Source organism: Leptonychotes weddellii, chromosome 2 (genome assembly GCF_054177405.1).
Source record: "Leptonychotes weddellii isolate Sample4059 chromosome 2, ASM5417740v2, whole genome shotgun sequence".
Classification (NCBI taxonomy): Eukaryota; Metazoa; Chordata; class Mammalia; order Carnivora; family Phocidae; genus Leptonychotes; species Leptonychotes weddellii.
In genome coordinates this window covers 138,367,200-138,385,314 of record NC_138370.1, presented here as the reverse complement: position 1 = coordinate 138,385,314, position 18,115 = coordinate 138,367,200, and the positions used below count along the sequence as shown (strand labels likewise).

The 18,115-nt window shown below is 40.3% G+C and overlaps 1 protein-coding gene across 1 annotated transcript in view; it reads right to left on the bottom strand.

Moving 5' to 3' along the window:
* NMU (neuromedin U) overlaps positions 1-7,874 on the bottom strand; it is a 165,153-nt gene extending 157,279 nt beyond the window's left edge. The window contains exons 1-3 of the mRNA XM_081813159.1: positions 7,728-7,874; positions 7,076-7,201; positions 5,392-5,443 (exon numbers count right to left, since the gene is read on the bottom strand). Coding sequence (XP_081669285.1) covers positions 5,392-5,443; positions 7,076-7,201; positions 7,728-7,874 — 325 coding nt within the window. The remainder of the gene's footprint in view (positions 1-5,391; positions 5,444-7,075; positions 7,202-7,727) is intronic.
* Positions 7,875-18,115: the final 10,241 nt, after the last annotated feature.

The window sequence follows — 18,115 nt, the reverse complement described above, 5'->3', positions numbered from 1 at the left end:
ATGAGGAATTCTTAATCTCAGGAAACAAACTGAGGGTTGCTGGAGTGGTGGGGGGTGGGAGGGATGGGGTGGCTGGGTGATAGACACTGGGGAGGGTATGTGCTATGGTGAGCGCTGTGAATTGTGTAAGACTGTTGAGCTGTTGTAAGAGAACTGTGAATTGTTGTAAGACAGACCTGTACCTCTGAAACAAATAATACATTATATGTTAAAAAAAAGAATAAGATAGTAGGAAGGGAAAAATGAAGGGGGGAAATTGGAGCGGGAGACAAACCATGAGAGACTATGGACTCTAAGAAACAAACTGACGGTTCTAGAGGGGAGGGGGTGGGTGGATGGGTTAGCCTGGTGATGGGTATTAAAGAGGGCACGTATTGAATGGAGCACTGGGTGTTATACGCAATGAATCATGGAACACTACATCAAAAACTAATGATGTAATGTATGGTGATTAACATAACATAATAAAAAAAATAAGTTGAAATGGGTAACTTACTGTGAAGGCAGTTACATGTTGCCCTGACAAAGGGAGTTGGAAAATGCTCTGTCTTGCTGCTCTAGAACTGCATTTCCAAAAGCCTATTGTCACTGTCCACAGGAATGCTTACCCCCAAGTCAGTGTGTCCAAAATAAAACTCATATTCCTCCTCTATTCCCCAGAACACTTAGTTAATTTTGGATGCAGGCCATGACGCTATATCTAGACTAGCATGGTCCAAAATGTAAATAGGGCTAGTCCAAATTGAGGTGTGCTATAAGTGTAAAATATCCACTGGATTTCAAAAACTTAGTATAAAACAGAATGTAAAATATATCATCAGGGTCGCCTGGGTAGCTCCGTCGTTAAGCATCTGCCTTCAGCTCAGGTCATGATCCTAGGGTTCTGGGATCGAGCCCCGCATCAGGCTCCCTGCTCAGTGGGAAGCCTGCTTCTCCCTCTCCCACTCCCCCTGCTTGTGTTCCTGCTCTCGCTATCTCTCTGTCAAATAAATAACATCTTTTAAAAATAATAAAAATAAAAAATAAAATAAAATATGTCATCAATAATTTGTACATAGATTACCTGTTGAAATGATCACATTTTAGAGATACAGGGTTGAAAATACATTATTAAAAATAATTTCGCCTATTTCTTTTCTCCCCTTTTTAAGTGTGTCTACTAGAAAATTTAAAATTATATAAGTGGCTCCCATTTGCAGCTTGTGTTATATTTCTATTGGGCAGAAAGGGTCTAGACCATTGAGATCAGGGGCCAGATAAAGCTAAGCATCAATTGCTGAACCCTAAGAATCCTCCAGAAAGTAGCAAAGAAGTGAGAGGAGAAAGATACCTGTGAATTGGGTCTGGCTTGGATTTCAAGGAATTGATGAAGGGGATTTCTAGGCATGGGAGACAGTGCAGAAGCTGAGCAGGAGTATAAAGCAAAGATAACAAAACTATGTTTTGAATGCCAGATTATCTAAAACTATTGCTCTCATTGTGTTCTCTCTGGGTTGCTTTTGCCAGAGCCTTCAGCCGTGCTCCGAATATTCTAACCACGTCTAACTACACCACAAGGTAGCAAACTTAGGCTGAAGAGTTACAATGGGAAGGTGTGTCTCCCACAGTCAGGAATGACCAAGAAGAGAACCAAGAGGATGATGAACTTAAGGACAAAAATCAGCTGCCCTACCTACCAGGAGATTCCTTTTCCAGTGCCATCCCTGGAGTTCCAGGCTTTGGTGGCGAGTTTTATTTGTATGTTTTTATTTTGGTTGGGCATTACAAGGATGACATCACTTTCCCAAGGCCTCCTTTAACTTGAAACAAAACCCCAGACTGCCCTAATCCCGAAGTTTACTTGAACCTCATCTGCATTCACCTCACACTTTGGAGTATGCCAAAGTTGTCATCAGAGTCCAGCTTTGTACTTTGTATCTGTTTCCCTTCCCAAGAGCAGATGGCAGCCTGGACCCAGTTATTTCAACCTCCCTTGTAGTCTTATCCCATGGAAATCCTCATATGCCTCACGCCTGGGCAAGCTCAACAACTCAGTGACTGAAATGCATGGCTTCTAAGGTCTTTGTCAACCTTATATTACTCTAACAAGAGCAGATCAGTGATTGCGTAGGGGCAGGATAGGAGGTATTACAAAGGAGCTGAGGAAACTTTGAGGAGTAATGGATATTTTCATTATTTTGACTGTGATGATGGTTTATGGGTATATAATGGATCAACTTACCAAATGTACACTTTCATCCTGTCAACTATACTTCTACAAAGCTGTTAAAAACAATATTAACATGTTTCTTTCTCATAATCCATTTCCTGAATCAAGAAACCAATGAACAAACACTTATCTATCACCTACTCTGGCTATCTGCATCCCTGATAGGAATAAAGTATTCTTGGCCAAACAGCATCTCAGGGAAATCATTCTATCATTTCCTTTACACAAATGAAGCACTATTTTAGCAGCAAAGCTTCCATAATATATTTCATTATGTTAATCAGAAGAGAAAGTCATCTGATACATGTTTGAAACCAGTGGATTGTCCATCTTTCCAGAGAAAAACATTTGTCTAGTAAATAAAGAATAAAACTCTGAAATCACAACCCAGTGTAGCAAAGTAGTTGTGTTAGGCTGGGTTTCACAGAAACAGCCTGAGAGCAAGTGATTTGAGGTTCTCAGGTAAAAACTGTTAAGTTGGTAAGCAGAACAAGAAAAAGGGAAGAAACAAGGGAAAGATGTGGGTCCAGCAGCAGTCCCACCCCACAGGGAGCTGCAGAGCAGAAATGACATGGCAAAAGGGTTCCTCTTTAAGGCAGGAGGTACCCCAATATCTGTCATCCTTTAGCTATAGTCCACACCTGGGAGTCTTGGGGTATAACCTCCTGGGCAGTTCTTGGCAGGGCAGCTTCCACCAACAGGCAATTCTCGAGAGAAGGTATAGCTGTGAGCTGTTGGCAGCCTATATTCACAGCACTGGGAGAAGGGGGGCACCTACCTACCTGAAAAACTGTTTCAGTTTTCCTCCATAAAGTGCGACTAATGATAGCAGCTCTTTCATATGCTTGTCAAAACTAAGTAATAATGGATGGAAGCATTCAGAAGAGCACTTTATATTACATAGTATATGTAATTCACTTATAATCATGCATGGCACATTGTAAATGCTCAATAAATGTTATGTTACCGTTGTTGCTGTTATTGTGTCCTCAGAAGTACCCATACCAGGTGTCTCATTGCCCAAGTGCTATCCAGGTGTCCATGAGTGAGATTTCTATTCAAACATTATTTAAGGGCAACCAAAAGATTCCACATCTAGGTGACTGCCTAGATAAATGTGTACATTATTTTTATCTGACACTTTCTCCAAGTTCAAAATCAAGTAAGGGTAACCTTTTCTGTGTTTGTCATTAAAGAATAGGGATGGGTGTGAAAAAGAGAGAGCTTTTCCTCTAAGATCAGGAAAAAGACAAGGATGTCTACTTTCACCACTTTTATTCAACATCATACTGGAAAGTCTAGTGGTAGCAATCAGACAAGAAAAAGAAATAAATGGTAATAAGTTGGTAAGAAATAAGTAAAATTCACTATCTGCAGATGATATGATGCTATATATAGAAAACCCTGAAGACTCCACCAAAAAACTATTAGAACTGATAAATTCAGTAAAGTTACAGGACACAAAACTAATATACAGAAATCTGTTGAATTTCTATACACTAATATAGCAGCAGAAAGAGAAATTAAGAAAACAATCCCATTTACAATTTCCCCCAAAAGAACAAAATATCTAGGAAAAAACTTAATTAAATGAGGTGAAAGACTTATACTCCAAAAACTATAAGATACTGATGAAAGAAATTGAAGATGACACAAACAAATGGATTGAGAGAATAAATATTGTCCATACTACTCAAAGCAATCTAGAGATTTAATGAAACCCCTATCAAAATACCAACAGCATTTTTCACAGAATCAGAGCAAATAATACTAAAATTTGTATGGAACCACAAAAGACCCTGAATAGCCAAAGCAATCTGAGAAAGAGCAAAGCTGAAGGTATCACAATCCCAGATTTCAAAATATACTACAAAGCTATAGTAATCAAAACAGTATGGTACTGGCACAAAAATATACACATAGAACAATGGAACACAATAGAGAGCCCAGAATTAAACCCACATTTAATATGGCCTACTAATCCATGACAAAGGAGGCAAGGATATACAATAGGAAAAAGAGTCTTTTCAACAAATGGTTTTGGGATAACTGGACGGTTATATGTAAAAGAATAAAACTGGACCACTTTCTTATACCATACACAAAAATGAACTTAAAATGGATTACAGACCTAAATGTGAGGCCTGAATCCATAAAACTCCTAGAAAAAGGCATAGGCAGTCATTTCTTTGATGTCAGCTATAGAAACATTTTTCTAGATACATCGTCTCAGGCAAGGGAAACAAAAGCAAACATAAACTATTGGGTTACATCAAAATAGAAAGCTTTCACATAGAAAAGTAAACCATCAACCATCAAAAAGGCAATCTACTGAATGGGAGAAGATATTTGCAAATGATATGCCTGATAAGCAGTCAATATCAAAAATACATAAAGAACTTATACAACTCAACACCAAAAAAAAAAAAATTCTGATTTTAAAAATGAGCAGAGGAGCTGAATAGATATTTTTCCAAAGAAGATATACAGATGGCCAACAGACACATGAAAAGATGGTCAACATCATCAGGGAAATGAAAATAAAACCACACTGAGCTATCACCTTACACCTGTCACAACGGCTAGAATCAAAAAGACAAGAAAAAACAAGTGTCAGCAAGAATGTGGAGGAAAAGCAACCCTTGTGCACTATTGGTAGGAATGCAAGTTGGTGCAGCCATTGTAGAAAACAGTGTGGAAGTTCCTCAAAAAACAAAAACTTAAAAATAGAATTACCATACGATCCAGTAACCCCACTACTGGGTATTTAGCCAAAGGAAAAAACCACTAATTCCAAAAGTTATATGCACCTCTATGTTTATTGCAGCATTATTTACAATAGCTAAGATATGGAAGCAACCCAAGTGTTCATTCATGGATGAATGGATAAAGATGTGGTATATTTTACAATGGAATAATAGCCACAAAAAATGAGATCTTGCCTTTTGCAACAACATGGATGTACCTAGAGGGTATAATGCTAAGTGAAATAACTGAGACAGAGAAAGACAAATACCACATGATTTCACTCATGTGGAATTTAAGAAATAAAACAAACAATTAAAGAAGACAAAAAAAAAAAAAAACCAGGCTCTTAAATACAGAGAAAAACTTGGGTTGCCAGAAGGGAGGCAGGAGTGGGTATGGATGAAATAGATAAAGGGGGCTAAGAGTACACTTACCTGGATGAGCACTGAGTAATGTACAGAATAGCTGAATTAGTATACTGTGCACCTGAAAGTAATATAACACTATATGTTAATTATACTTCATTTTTTTTAAAGGAAAGGGTAGCTGAATAAAAAAAGAGTGGGTGTTATCTCCACATTGGCTGAGATTTGCTTCTGTGGCAGACCCTCACTAGATGGATTCTTCACTTAGCTCCTGATAGAAAAACCAAAACCAAAAATAAAACCCCTCTCTCACCTACGCTGTGTGACCCCAATCACAAGACCAGAGTCTTCCTCAAGAGTTCCCACAAAGCTACACCCCATACTTGGAGGGACACTTAAAATCAGCCCCAGGGGCCAAATCCCTGATTCTCAGAGGCAAATATAGAAAATTTAGACTCTTCCTCCTCTTCTATCTCCTAGTTTTGGAAACCAAACTGACCTCTTAGTCACAGCTGACTAAAGAGGGTGGGATGGGGTCAGTGGCGAGTAGACACGGTTCCCAGCAGAGAGACGGCAGCGATTTTCCGGTCTAGGAATGCCAGCAAATGCGAGGAGGGGGCGGGCTTTCTCGCGATGGCTGCTTCTCCCCCGGTCCTGGCGAAGGAACCCCGCGGTCCCGCTGGCTTTCGGAACCGGCACACCAAGGGGAGCCCCCACCGGAGCGGCGGCCCTGGCCGGGGCGCGCGGGCGCCTGGGCGGCTGTAACCTTTTCGTGTCCCGGGTCAGTCCGCAGAGGAGTGCTAGGGTCCCGCCCGCCGGAACCTTCCCTTCGCCCCCGCAGGCTTGGGACCCGGCCATTGCCACCCGGGAGCCTCCGGGCTCGCCCTCCCCAGGGACGCGGGGGGCTCCGCTACCTCCATCGAGGCTGCGGGTGGGGAGGGGGGACGGGGGCGGGGGCCGGGAGGACCTGCCTCCGGCCCCGCCCCTCGGACTGAGCCACGCTTTGGGTTTCCTCCCTTTGGGCTCCTCAGATTAGGAAGCCCACCAGTTAGCCGGGGATGGGGAGGAAAGTGCTAGCGTGGCAATGTAGCGTGCATGGAGGTGGGAGTATCTGAACCTTTATTTTTATTTGGAAACTACTAAGGATAAGCTGTGGAGGTAGATGTAATATTTACATTCGTTCTTAAAATAATGTGACTCTAAAATAAATTTAGCGGGAGTGAGGGAGATCCTCAGGGTGGCGACCAGCAGGGAGGTGCCCTTAGGTGCAAGTTTAAGAAGCGCCGTCACGCATGCGGGTGCTTCTCTTAAGCACGAGCGCCCGCCTGGCGGGCTGCGCACAGGGTCCGGCTCTAGGACACGCCCCCGGCCTGCGCTCCTCGTGGAGCCCCGCCCCCGCCCCACAAGCGCAGGTCCCGAGAGCACCGCGGACCCGCCGCACGTCAACCTCCTTTACTGGAGAAGTCTGAATCTCGCATCTGGGCCCTTATGGAAAACACTGAAATGGTTGGGGGATAAAAAGCCATAAGTAGAACTTTAGGGAAATGGGCTCTGCAAGCCAGCGTCTCTCCTTCGGCTCCAGGACGAATGGTACTGATGGCTCAAAGGGGCCTGGAAGTTCTTTTCCTAGGCTGATTTATAAATTATTGCTTATAGTTTTGATGGGGGCAACTTCACAACAAAATAAACCCATTTGCTTTCCATTTCATGGGAAACGAAGCTAAATACACTTTAGTTATTTTTAAGTACTTACAATGCCATCTAGCAAGGGTCGCATAATGAGCTGGTCCTCCGCAGTGTTCACGGGGTGTTCCATTAGAGAGGCCTCTAAATAGAATCCTGCCAGAACTGTAGGGAATCGCGATGGCAATGTGCGTGACTGAGAGGAAATACAAATGTAGAAGGAGGTTGCCTTTTTATGTTCTCTTGGCAGAAAAGTGTAGTAAGTTTAAAGCTTCATGAAGAGTTAAGTTGTCTTTGGAAGACCCTCCAAATGTGAAGGGCCCTAGGAGAGAAACACAGTGAATTGGAAAAACCTATCAGTTCTCTTCCTGTCTTCCGCCTGTGCTTCTCCTTTGGGACTCACACAAAACACTTCATTTCTGGTCACCAAATGTAGGGAAGTTTCTCTCCACATCAAACAATTCTCTGTGACGCCAGCTGAGAGACCTACAATTTAACTGGATTTGAACACTATCTACGTGGACACGTGTCAGATCCCACAGGTGAAGGGCTTGGTTCTACAAGACTGCTCCCACCCTACTTCAGATGCCAATTGCAAATAGTAGGTTACCAACAATATCTGTCCAATCTGGCTGCAAACTGGAGTTTCCCATGATATTCTTCCCCTTGGATTTGATTATTTGCTAGAACAGCTCACAGAATTCAGGGGGAAACTTATTTACTTTTACATTTACTAAAGGATATGATAAAGGATACAGATAAACAGGCAGATGAAGAAGTACAGGCAGATGAAGGGTGCTGACCACAGCAGATTCTGTTCCCTTGGAGTTGGGGTGCATCACCTTCTCTGGAAGCTGTCCAAACCCCATGCTATTGGCATTTTTATGGAAGCTTCCTCATGTAGGCACAATCGATTATCAACTCCCATTTCTACCCCTCTCCCCTCTCTGGAGACCTGGGGGTAAGGCCTGAAAATTCCAAGCTTCTAATTATGGCTTGGTCTTTCTGGGCACCAGCCCCCATCCAGGAGCCATCTAAAAGCCTACTCAGAGTCACCTCAAAAAAACAAAAGATGCTTCTAGTGCTCTAAACACCTAGGAATGGACAGGTTTTTATGAGCCCTATGTCAGGAATGGTTCCTCATTGGCCTAGGATAAACTCCTAACTCTCTCATTAGATTTTAAAGGCTTTTTCTAGTTGGCCTCACTCCTTCCACCTTCTTCTTTAGCCTCTCCTCTTTTTACCCTCCCTGCCTCTCTATCTCCTGCCACACCTCCTTCCCAATAGCTCTTGTTAAAATACTGATTTCCTCTAGGTATAGGAATGCTTCTGTGATCGCTCAGCCTGAAATGCTCTCTGGCCCTTTTTTTTCCCTGGCTGGCTCCTACTGTTCCATCAGGTCTCTGATTAGATGATTTTCTCCAGGTAGTTTACCGGTCTCCACTCCAGAGGCTCTTATAACCACACTGGACCTCCACCACAACACCTAACACAGTATTGCCCATTTCCCCCTATTTCACCACCAGACTAACTACTAACCTGTGCCCAAAAGGAGGCTGCCCCTGTAAAGAGCTTGAGCTTTCAAGTTCAAGAACCTGGTTCCAACCCCAGTTCCTGCATTCCTAAGTTGTGTGCACTTCAGCAAGTTTCTTAACCTGTTTGGGTGTCAGTTTCCTATCTGTAGAGAAGGAGAATCACTATAAAGATTACTGAAATAATGCATGTGAAACATTTGCATGTAGCCAGGCAATTAGTAGATGCTCATAATAGTTGTTATAAATGGTAACAGTTCTGCCCTAAAGTATCCATCCTAGATGGATCTCAAAAGAGTGGACACCTTCTCATCACCACTAAGTGGAGAGAGGAGAAGAAAACTATGATTTTCCTGACCACCCCCCCCAAAATCCTCATTAGCTATATATACTTAATGGAGGTTATTTGGTCTTTCATTCCTCAGTTTCTTTATCTGAACATGCATAATTAATATCATCATAGGATAGACATGAAAGTATTTTGAGCATTTTGAAACAACACCTTTCCCTAATTTTTTATTGAAAACAATGTGATTTTAGAACATTAAAATAGTGAAACTGGTTGGGGGCTAAGAGACCATAAATAATGTAAAACAACAAACCCCCACTTTTAGCCATGACTCTTAACATTTTCCTTCCTGCATCCTTTTTACCAGAAAAGACAAGAAAAGTTGTAAAACAAGTTGTTGGGAATTTCACCACATTTTCTGTCCCCACCTACCAAGACAGTAGTGAGTCAAGCCAAGCAAATGAGCAGCTCATATAAAAACCTCAATGGTCAGGAAAATGTATATCTTGCACAACACAGCCTTAGATCATTGAGATTAGATTTTTTTTTATAATTTATCATCCATCTTAGACAAACTATTAGAAGTAGAAAATGCATTAGCATTCTAAAAGAAAGGAGAAGATTAATCACACACATATCTAATTTTGCTTCTTGGAATTTCTATAAAAATGATAGTAAAAAGGTTGTTTTAAGACACACAGATAAAAAGAATAAGAGAGGAAACACCGCAACAAGATATAAGCAGCTGGTGAACAGTGAATGAGTGATAATTGATTCAGAGAGCTAATCTAGACCTAACTACTAAGCCTGCAGAGGAAAAGTGCAGAAGCAACATCCCAGTTCTACTACAGAATCCCAGAAAGATCTAGAATTGGCGGCACCAGCTGCCTCTGAAAGTGGGGGCAAACATAGGGCTATCAAAGGACTGAGTATTGCCTGTTTCAGAAGCAGTTAGATCCTCAGATCACTTTCTCCCACTCTGTGCAGCAGATCAAATGTTTCTCCACCACCCCATCCAAATACTGGAAGTTTACTCTCTGAAGATAGAAATCAGGGTTTCTGAACGAGGTGACATTAGGCACAGATAAGGACAGAAGTATTGTACCCAAACCAGAAATATTAACAGGATATTTATATACTGAATATTGTGGAAAAAAAAAAAAACACCCCTGTCCAATCTCTTTTTTTGATGAGCTCTGGAATGAACAGCACCAGGGCTATATCTCTCAAGCAGGGAATTAGAAAATACTTCTTTAGGGAACATGAGTAATCCAAATCAATATATCTAAAGATACCCACAAAATTTCCCTGCCAAATCACCCTTCAGTGAATTCCATTGTCAAAAGCCCAGAGATTCCAATCAGTTCAGGGCTCTCAAATATTTGCAGATGGTCAAGGATCACCAGATATCTGAAAGAAAGCCTTGTATCATAAAAGTCAGATGAAAACAAAAGGGAGACAACTTGGAGGAACAGAGACCATGTAGGCAAAATAATGCCTTAAATAATTATTGTTAATGTGCTCAAATTGGAAAGTTATTTTACCCAATCAGAAAGAACAAGACACTATTCCACTTCAAAACTTAGTATAAAGTTATAGTAATCAAGACAATGGGTATTGGCAAAAGAATAAACAAATATATCAATGGAACAAAATAGAGGACTCAGAAATAGACCTCCATAAATGTAGTCAACCAATCTTTGACAAAGAAGCAAAGATAGTCCCTTCAACAAATAGTGCTAAAACAACTGGACACTCACAGGCAAAAAAAAAAATGAATCTAGATGGAGACTTATACCCTTCACAAAAATTAATTCAAAATGGATCATAGGCCTAAATGTAAAAGACAAAACTAAGAAAGTCCTAGAAGATAACATAGCAGAAAACCCCGATGACCTTAGGTAAGGAGAGGCCTTTTTAGGTACAACACCAAAGACACAATCCATGAAAGAAATAATTGATAAGCTAGACTTCATTAAAATTAAAAACTTCTGCTCTGTGAAAGACAGTATCGAGAGAACAAAAAGACAAGACACAGACTGGGAGAAGATAATCTGCAAAAGACACATCTTATAAGGAACTGTTTTACAAAATACTTAAAAAAAAAAAAACTCTTAAAACTCAACAATAAGAAAACAAAAAACTTGGGACACCTGGGTGGCTCAGTCGGCTAAGCATCTGCCTTCAGCTCAGGTCATGATCCCAGGGTCCTGGGATCAAGCCCTGTGTCGGGCTCCCTGCTCAGTGGGGAGTTTGCTTCTCATCCTTCTTCTACCTCTGTCCCTCTCCCCCTGCCCGTATTCTCTCTCTCTCTCAGATAAATAAATAAATAAATAAATAAATAAATAAATAAATAAATAAATAAAATCTTAAAAAAAAAGACCTCAATTATAAAATAGGCCAAAGACCATAACAGACACCTCACCAAAGAAGATATGTAGATCACAAATAAGCACATGAAAAGATGATCCACATCATGTGTCATCAGGAAAATGTAAATTAAAACAAGATACTACTGCAAACTTATGAGAATGGCCAAAATCCAGAACACTGACAACACCAAATGCTGAAAAGAATGTGGAGCAACAGGAACTTTCATACATTGCAAGTGGGAATGCTCAATGGTACAGTCACTTTTGAAGACAGTTCAGCAGTTTCTTATAAAACTAAACATACTCTCACTATATAATCCAGCAATTGTGCTCCTTAGTATTTAAGCAAAAGGGTTGAAAACTTATGTCCACACAAAAACCTGCACATAGTGAATATAGCAGTTTTATTCATACTGCTAAAACCTGGAAGCAACCAAGATGTCTTTCAGTAGGTGAGTGGGTAAATAAACTCTGGTACATCCAGACAATGGAATATTATTCAATGCTAAAGAGAAATGAGCTATCAAACCATGAAAAGACATGGAGGAATATTAAACGCATATTACTAAGTGAAAGAAGCCAATCTAAGAAGGCTATGTACTGTATGATTCCAATGACTTGATATTCTGGAAAAGGTAAAAATAAGGAGACAATTAAAAAATCAGTGGTTTGGGGAGGGTGGAAGTTGGGGTAGGTGGGGAGAGGAATAGGCAGACTACAGAGAATTTTTAGGATAGTGAAAATACTGTGTATGATATTACAATGATGGATACATGTTATATATTTGTTCAGACCCATAGAATGCACAGCACCAAGACTGAATTCTAAGGTAAACTATGGACTTTCAGTGATTATGATGTGTCAATGTAGGTTCATCCTTGGTAAAAAAAAAAAGGGGGGGGGACACCATTGTGGTGAGTGGTGTTGATAATGAGAAAAGCAATGCAGGTGTGGGAGCAGGAGTTATATGGGAAATCTCTGTACCTCCCTCTCCATTTTGTCATAGACCTAAAATTGCCTTAAAAAATAAAATCTTTGAAAAAAAGCAGTCCTTAAAAAAAGAATAAGATGTTCTTTTTAAAAAACATTCAGAAAATCAAAAGTTCTTGGAAATTACATGTGTAAGAGCAGAAATTAAAACTCAATAGAAAAAAAAAAAAGAAAAAAAAAACCTCAATAGAAGGATTGGGAGATAAAATTAAAGAAACCTTCCACAAAGTATAAAAAGCAAAAACACATAGAGTGCTCATTTCAGCAACACATATATTAAAAGTGTTTAAATTTAAATATAGGGAAGATCAGCATGGCCCCTCCCAAACATGACAATACACAAATTCACAAAGTATTCCAAATAATAATAATAATAATAATAATAATGGCAACAAGTACTAGTGAAGAGGTGGAGAAATCAGAACCCTTGTGCATTCCTGGCAGAAATTTTAAATGGTGCAGCCACTATGGAAAACAGTCTCATAGTTCCTCAAAAAAGTAGACACAGAGTTACCATGGGGCACCTGGGGGGCTCAGTCAGTTAAGCATCCGACTCCTGATTTTGGCTCAGGTCATAATCTCAGGGTCGTGGGATCAAGCCCCACATCAGGCTCCATGCTTAGCACAGAGTCTGCTTCTCCCTCTCCCTCTGCTCCTCCTCCCGCTTGTGTTCTCTCTCTCTCAAATAAATAAAATCTTAAAAAAAAAAAGGTAGACACAGAGTTACTATATGATCCAGCAATTCTACCTCTGGGTATATATCCAAAAGAATTGAAAGCAAGGACTTCAACAGATACTTGTACACCCATGTTCATAGCAACTTTATTTACAATAGCCGAAATATAAAAGCACCCCGAATGCCTGTCGATGGATAAATGACAAACAAAACGTTGTATGTGCATGCAGTGGAGTATTATTCAGCCTTAAAAAGGAAGGAAATTCCGACACATGCTCCACCATGGATGAACCTTGAGGACATGATGCTAAGTGAAGTAAGCCAGACAAAACAGACAAATATTGCATGATTCCACTTACATGAGGCACCTAGAGTAGTCAAATACCTAAAGACAGAGAGCGGAATGGAGGTTACCAGGACCTGGGGATAGGTGGTAATAAGGAGTTATTGTTAATGAGCCACAGAGTTTCAGTTTGGGATGATGAAAAAATTCTGGAGATGGGCTGTGATGACGATTCCACAACAATATGAATATCAATATGAATAAAAGATTTTATTTATTTATTTGACAGAGAGAGAGTGCACAAGCAGGGGGAGCAGCAGCAGAGGGAGAGGGAGAAGCAGGGTCCCCGCCAGGCAGAGAGTCCAACGCGGGGTTCAATCCCAGGACCCCGGGATCATGACCTGAGCCGAAGGCAGACGCTTAACCGACTGAGCCACCCAGGCGCCCAATATGAATATCTTTAATTCCACTTCACTGTATACTTAAAATGGTTAAAATGGCAAATTTCATGTTATGTATATTTTACCACAATTTTTGAAGCTAGCAGTTCAAGCATATAACTTAGAGATACAGAGACAAATATTAAAAGTAACAACTCTGAGAGTTGCCAAGTGTTTTCCTCTGATCATAGGAAAATGGTAGGGAATGGGATGTTGGTTTTCAAACAAGCTTTGTTAAACTACTTATCTCTTTAAATTATGTGCATGTGAAATTTTGATAACACTATAAACAAATAACAAAATAAGTTTGAAATAATTTTATTTAAGTCTCTCAATTTTATAGATGACCGAATCATAGAGTGGATAAGACCATTGGCCAAGGTAATCTAAAACAGTAAGTAGCAGATTAAGAAGTTGAACCAACGTGTTCTAAATCAAAGTTCAGCATCTTACCACAACATATTGCACCCCATAATAGCATCTTCCTGAATGTCCCAAAATAAACTTCTGGGAGTCCTGCCTTAAGCCTTCTTAAATTACTTTTCTTCATGTTTTATTAAATGCCTAATAATACTACAGATTTTTCCATTTTGCCTAGCACTATTTGTTAAAAATGAACTTTTTTCTAGTCCAAACACACTTCTTAAGTAACATACTTTTCTCAATTTTCTTCTCTATCTTCATAATTCAAAGTGAAAGGAATTTTTGAGGCTGGCACATAATGTCGCTCCTTGAATAATTGGAGAGTCTTTGCTATTGATGAAGAAGACACTGTCCTTTATTTCTTGTGTGCAGTATTTTGTATTGAGTCTAAAAGCCTAACCATGGTAACCTTTATGGCAACAGAGAGCATTTCCATTTCAATTCAATGCAAGTCACCAATTTAATATTAATTTTAATGTTATTTTTTCCTTTAGAAATATGATATCGTTATAAAGAGCAGTTAGACTAAGCAATGATATATAATTTACCATGCTTCAGACTTTAGAATAAAACCCTGTGTGGATACTTCTTCCAATAATACTCCATTAGTTATCAGTTGAACATACACTGGGCATCTATAAAATAATTTTTTAAAGAACTGTAAGGACCTGTCATAAGCATATTCTTCAAAACTAACAAAGTGCTTTTTCCCAGAATAATGTGCTTGACAAGTCATCAATCTTAGAACTCTAAATGAGATTTATTATGCTTTTAAGATAGCACTCTCTAGTACAATAGTGCAGATTACTATGTGTGGATTCTAATCTATGTGACAGTCTCAACCAGGTTGTGTGCTTCCTGAGGTCAAAGCAGCACAGGACTACATACATAATAAATGCTCATTAACCATTGTAATAACTAAGTAATGAATCAGAGTCTGGGATCATGGAATGTTAAAGCTGGAATGGGTCCCAGGGATCTATGGGTCTGACTACCCCTTTTTACAACTGAGGAAATACTAATGATCACTTGAGTATGCACTTGGGTCAGACATTTCATGTGCATTTGCTCACAGCAACCCCTCTAGACAGATAAGGAAAGAGAACTAGAGACTTCAAATTATGTGACCAGGATCACTCACTTGGTCAGTGCTCACATTGGGACTCTAACCAAGGTGACAGGAGACCAGAGTTTGTGCTTTGATGAAGGGCAGAGATAGACGTTGACTGACTTAATGGAATCATATGGCTGGCTGCTGACAGTCAGGCCTAGACTTCAGATTGGCTGACTGCCCAGTACAGTAGCTCATTGTCAGATCCACTAGTGTATATATTAAGTTGAAAATGAGTTTCTGTCTGCTGACGTTCTTGACTATAATTCTTCATTTTTATATAGTGAAATTTGAGAAGACTGTACATGTACATTACTCCTGAAAATTGTTTCTTTGAAACAATTGTTTCTTTGAAACGTATATCTTAGCTGATGGAAAAACATCAGCTTTCATTCTTTTCCATTTCTTAAATAAAGCAACAGAGGCTCAGAGAGATGAAGAAACTAATCCAAGACCATGTCAAAATGCCACAGCTAAGGAGAGACAGGGAAGTGGGACCAGGTCTCCTGCCTCCTAACACAGGGCTGCACCTCATACCCACTCTGGTTCCATGTGTTGACAGAGATCTCTGACTCCCATGATCCATATTCCAGACATATCCTTCTGGAACTTTCCATTTCTCCAATGATATTCTTTTGTACTTACAAATATTTCCAATCTCTGATTTACTCTTTACCCAATATTCTCTGTACCAGATCTAATTTATGCTCATCCTCACATTAGTTCTTTGCCACTTGCCACTTGCTCAGTGGAAAGTTCTGTCTACCTCCCCCACTGCCTCTCTCCCTCACACTGCTGAAATTCTCCTTCTTCGAAGGGGGAGACTGGAGCTGGCATGGCCTCCATCATGCTCAGAATGGCAGCAGCCACAGCGGCTCCAATTCCAAATCCAGTCTTAGCAGATCCAAAGAGAAACTCTGTGCTGCAAAGCATGGAACATGAGTTCCCATCAGCTGTCCAAAGGGGTCAGTGAACACAACAAAAATGGTGCAAACTTTTTACCAATGAGAGTCATAAGGCAGGAAGGAACCAAGTGATAAATTCATTTTCTTTCTTTCCTACAATGAATTGCCTCAGTGTACAGTGGTTCCCTAAAGCCTATCTGGAGACATCCTATTTGACCAAGTAGAAGCTGTGTTTTCTTTTGAAGCTTTGTCCAGTGCAGTAATGTTCCACCCTCCGTCTCTGCCTCACACTCCTTGCCCCCTCACTCCGGGTGTCCTGGGATTGCATTTCCCAAATAAAACATTCTCATGCACACTTTGTCTCGGGGTCTGTTTTCTATCCCACTCATATCATAAAAGCTTAATTTTTGGAAGAATAAAACTCTTACAAACTAAAAATATCCTTTCACAAATTCAGCTGGCAATTATTTAGATGAACACTTTTTTTCTGAGGTCTCCTGAGTCCTGGCAACAGGGAGAGGAGACATACAGGAGGAAACAGAAGAAGTAGAAGGTGGTGGTAATGCTCATCTCAGGCCTCACTTTTCTCTCCACTTTAAAAGCTAAAGTGGAGTTAGCTTTAGTTAAACATCTTTGCTATCAGCAGATATTTGATACTTATTAATGAACCTAGAGCCTTTAAGGTCTTCAAGTGAGGTGAGGAAATGGATGTGTACATTCCTCTAAAATATCTAGAATATCTAGGCTAGTGTGAGCTCTTTGGATTGTTGTTAAATTCAGTGACAAGGGCCAGAAACTCCCTTCCCTTTGAAAGCTAGATGTTCACTACCCCGTCTGAGCTTGCAGGAGGAAAGAAGTTTAATCTATGGGAAGAAAGGCCCAGGGAAGCAGCTGGTAACCCTCAGAACTCAAAAATACCAGCCTAGCTGTATTAATCATGGTTTCTATTTTCTCTATTTTATAATGTTTTGACATTGTGGGGGCCTTGCAGACTTCCCTCCTGGGTTAGCTGATTTCTAAGGACTCTTTTTAATTTTTTTTTTTAAGATTTTATTTTTAAGGAATCTCTACATCCAACATGGGGCTCAAACTCACAATCCTGAGATGAACAGTTGCATGTTCCACCAACTGATCCAGCCAGGTTCCCCAAGGTTAGCTAATTTTTAAAGATAGCAAACAACTCATCCCTGAGCATGCCCTTATATGCAAACCAACCAACTCAAAGCCCACACCCCAATCACTTTCTTTATCAAACTCTCATTCACCAAGCCAACATTCCCCCTGCCCTAAATCACTCCAGGGCCAGGTACTTGATAGCTAGAAACCACTTCCCACAGCCCAGAGCCTATAGAAATGATTCAAACTGTCTGATCCTAAAACATACCCTGCCTTGCCTTTCCTGAAGATACCACAGCAAAGGCTTGTACCCATGCTTTCTCCTCCTTCCACCTCCTGACCCACCTTGGTGCTTCCCATGTTGTCCTGCATGGAATGCTATATCTCCTTTCTCCAGAGGTCTGTGAATATGAACTTCTTCCTTCACGAAAGTCATGTCTGTGTCTGTGTGCTTTACCTTACCTGATTAAAAACAATCCCAAGTACATTTTTCAAGACACCAGCCAAACAGTGCTCCTCCTCAGAGACGTGATTATCAGTTGCATGGGGCCTCTTCTCTAAGTTTCTAAGTTTTAATAATTTCAACCTCCTTCCTTTGCTTCCCCAGTCCCAGAGAGTGGTGGTTGCTTTCTGCAGCTGCTACATTCAGGACACAGAGCTTCTTTTAGCTTTTCAGTGAAAGATTCTTCTTACCTAGTCAACAGTTCTTCATATTAAATCTTCTCTGTCAAAATTACTGTTGTGTTTTTCAGCCTCTTGCCTAGACCCTGATGAATACACAATTTTATGGTTAATCCTGGCACTTGGGTTTGCATCAGAGCTTAATAATTTATCAATAGCTCATGAGATATTGCCAAGGTAGGGGGGAGGTGTGTGTGGAATAAGCCCAGCCAGTGAAAATTCTGGGAAATCAAAGAGATTCAGATCAACTTATGATGTGTCATTCTCAAGAAAAGAATGCTAAATTCTTCAT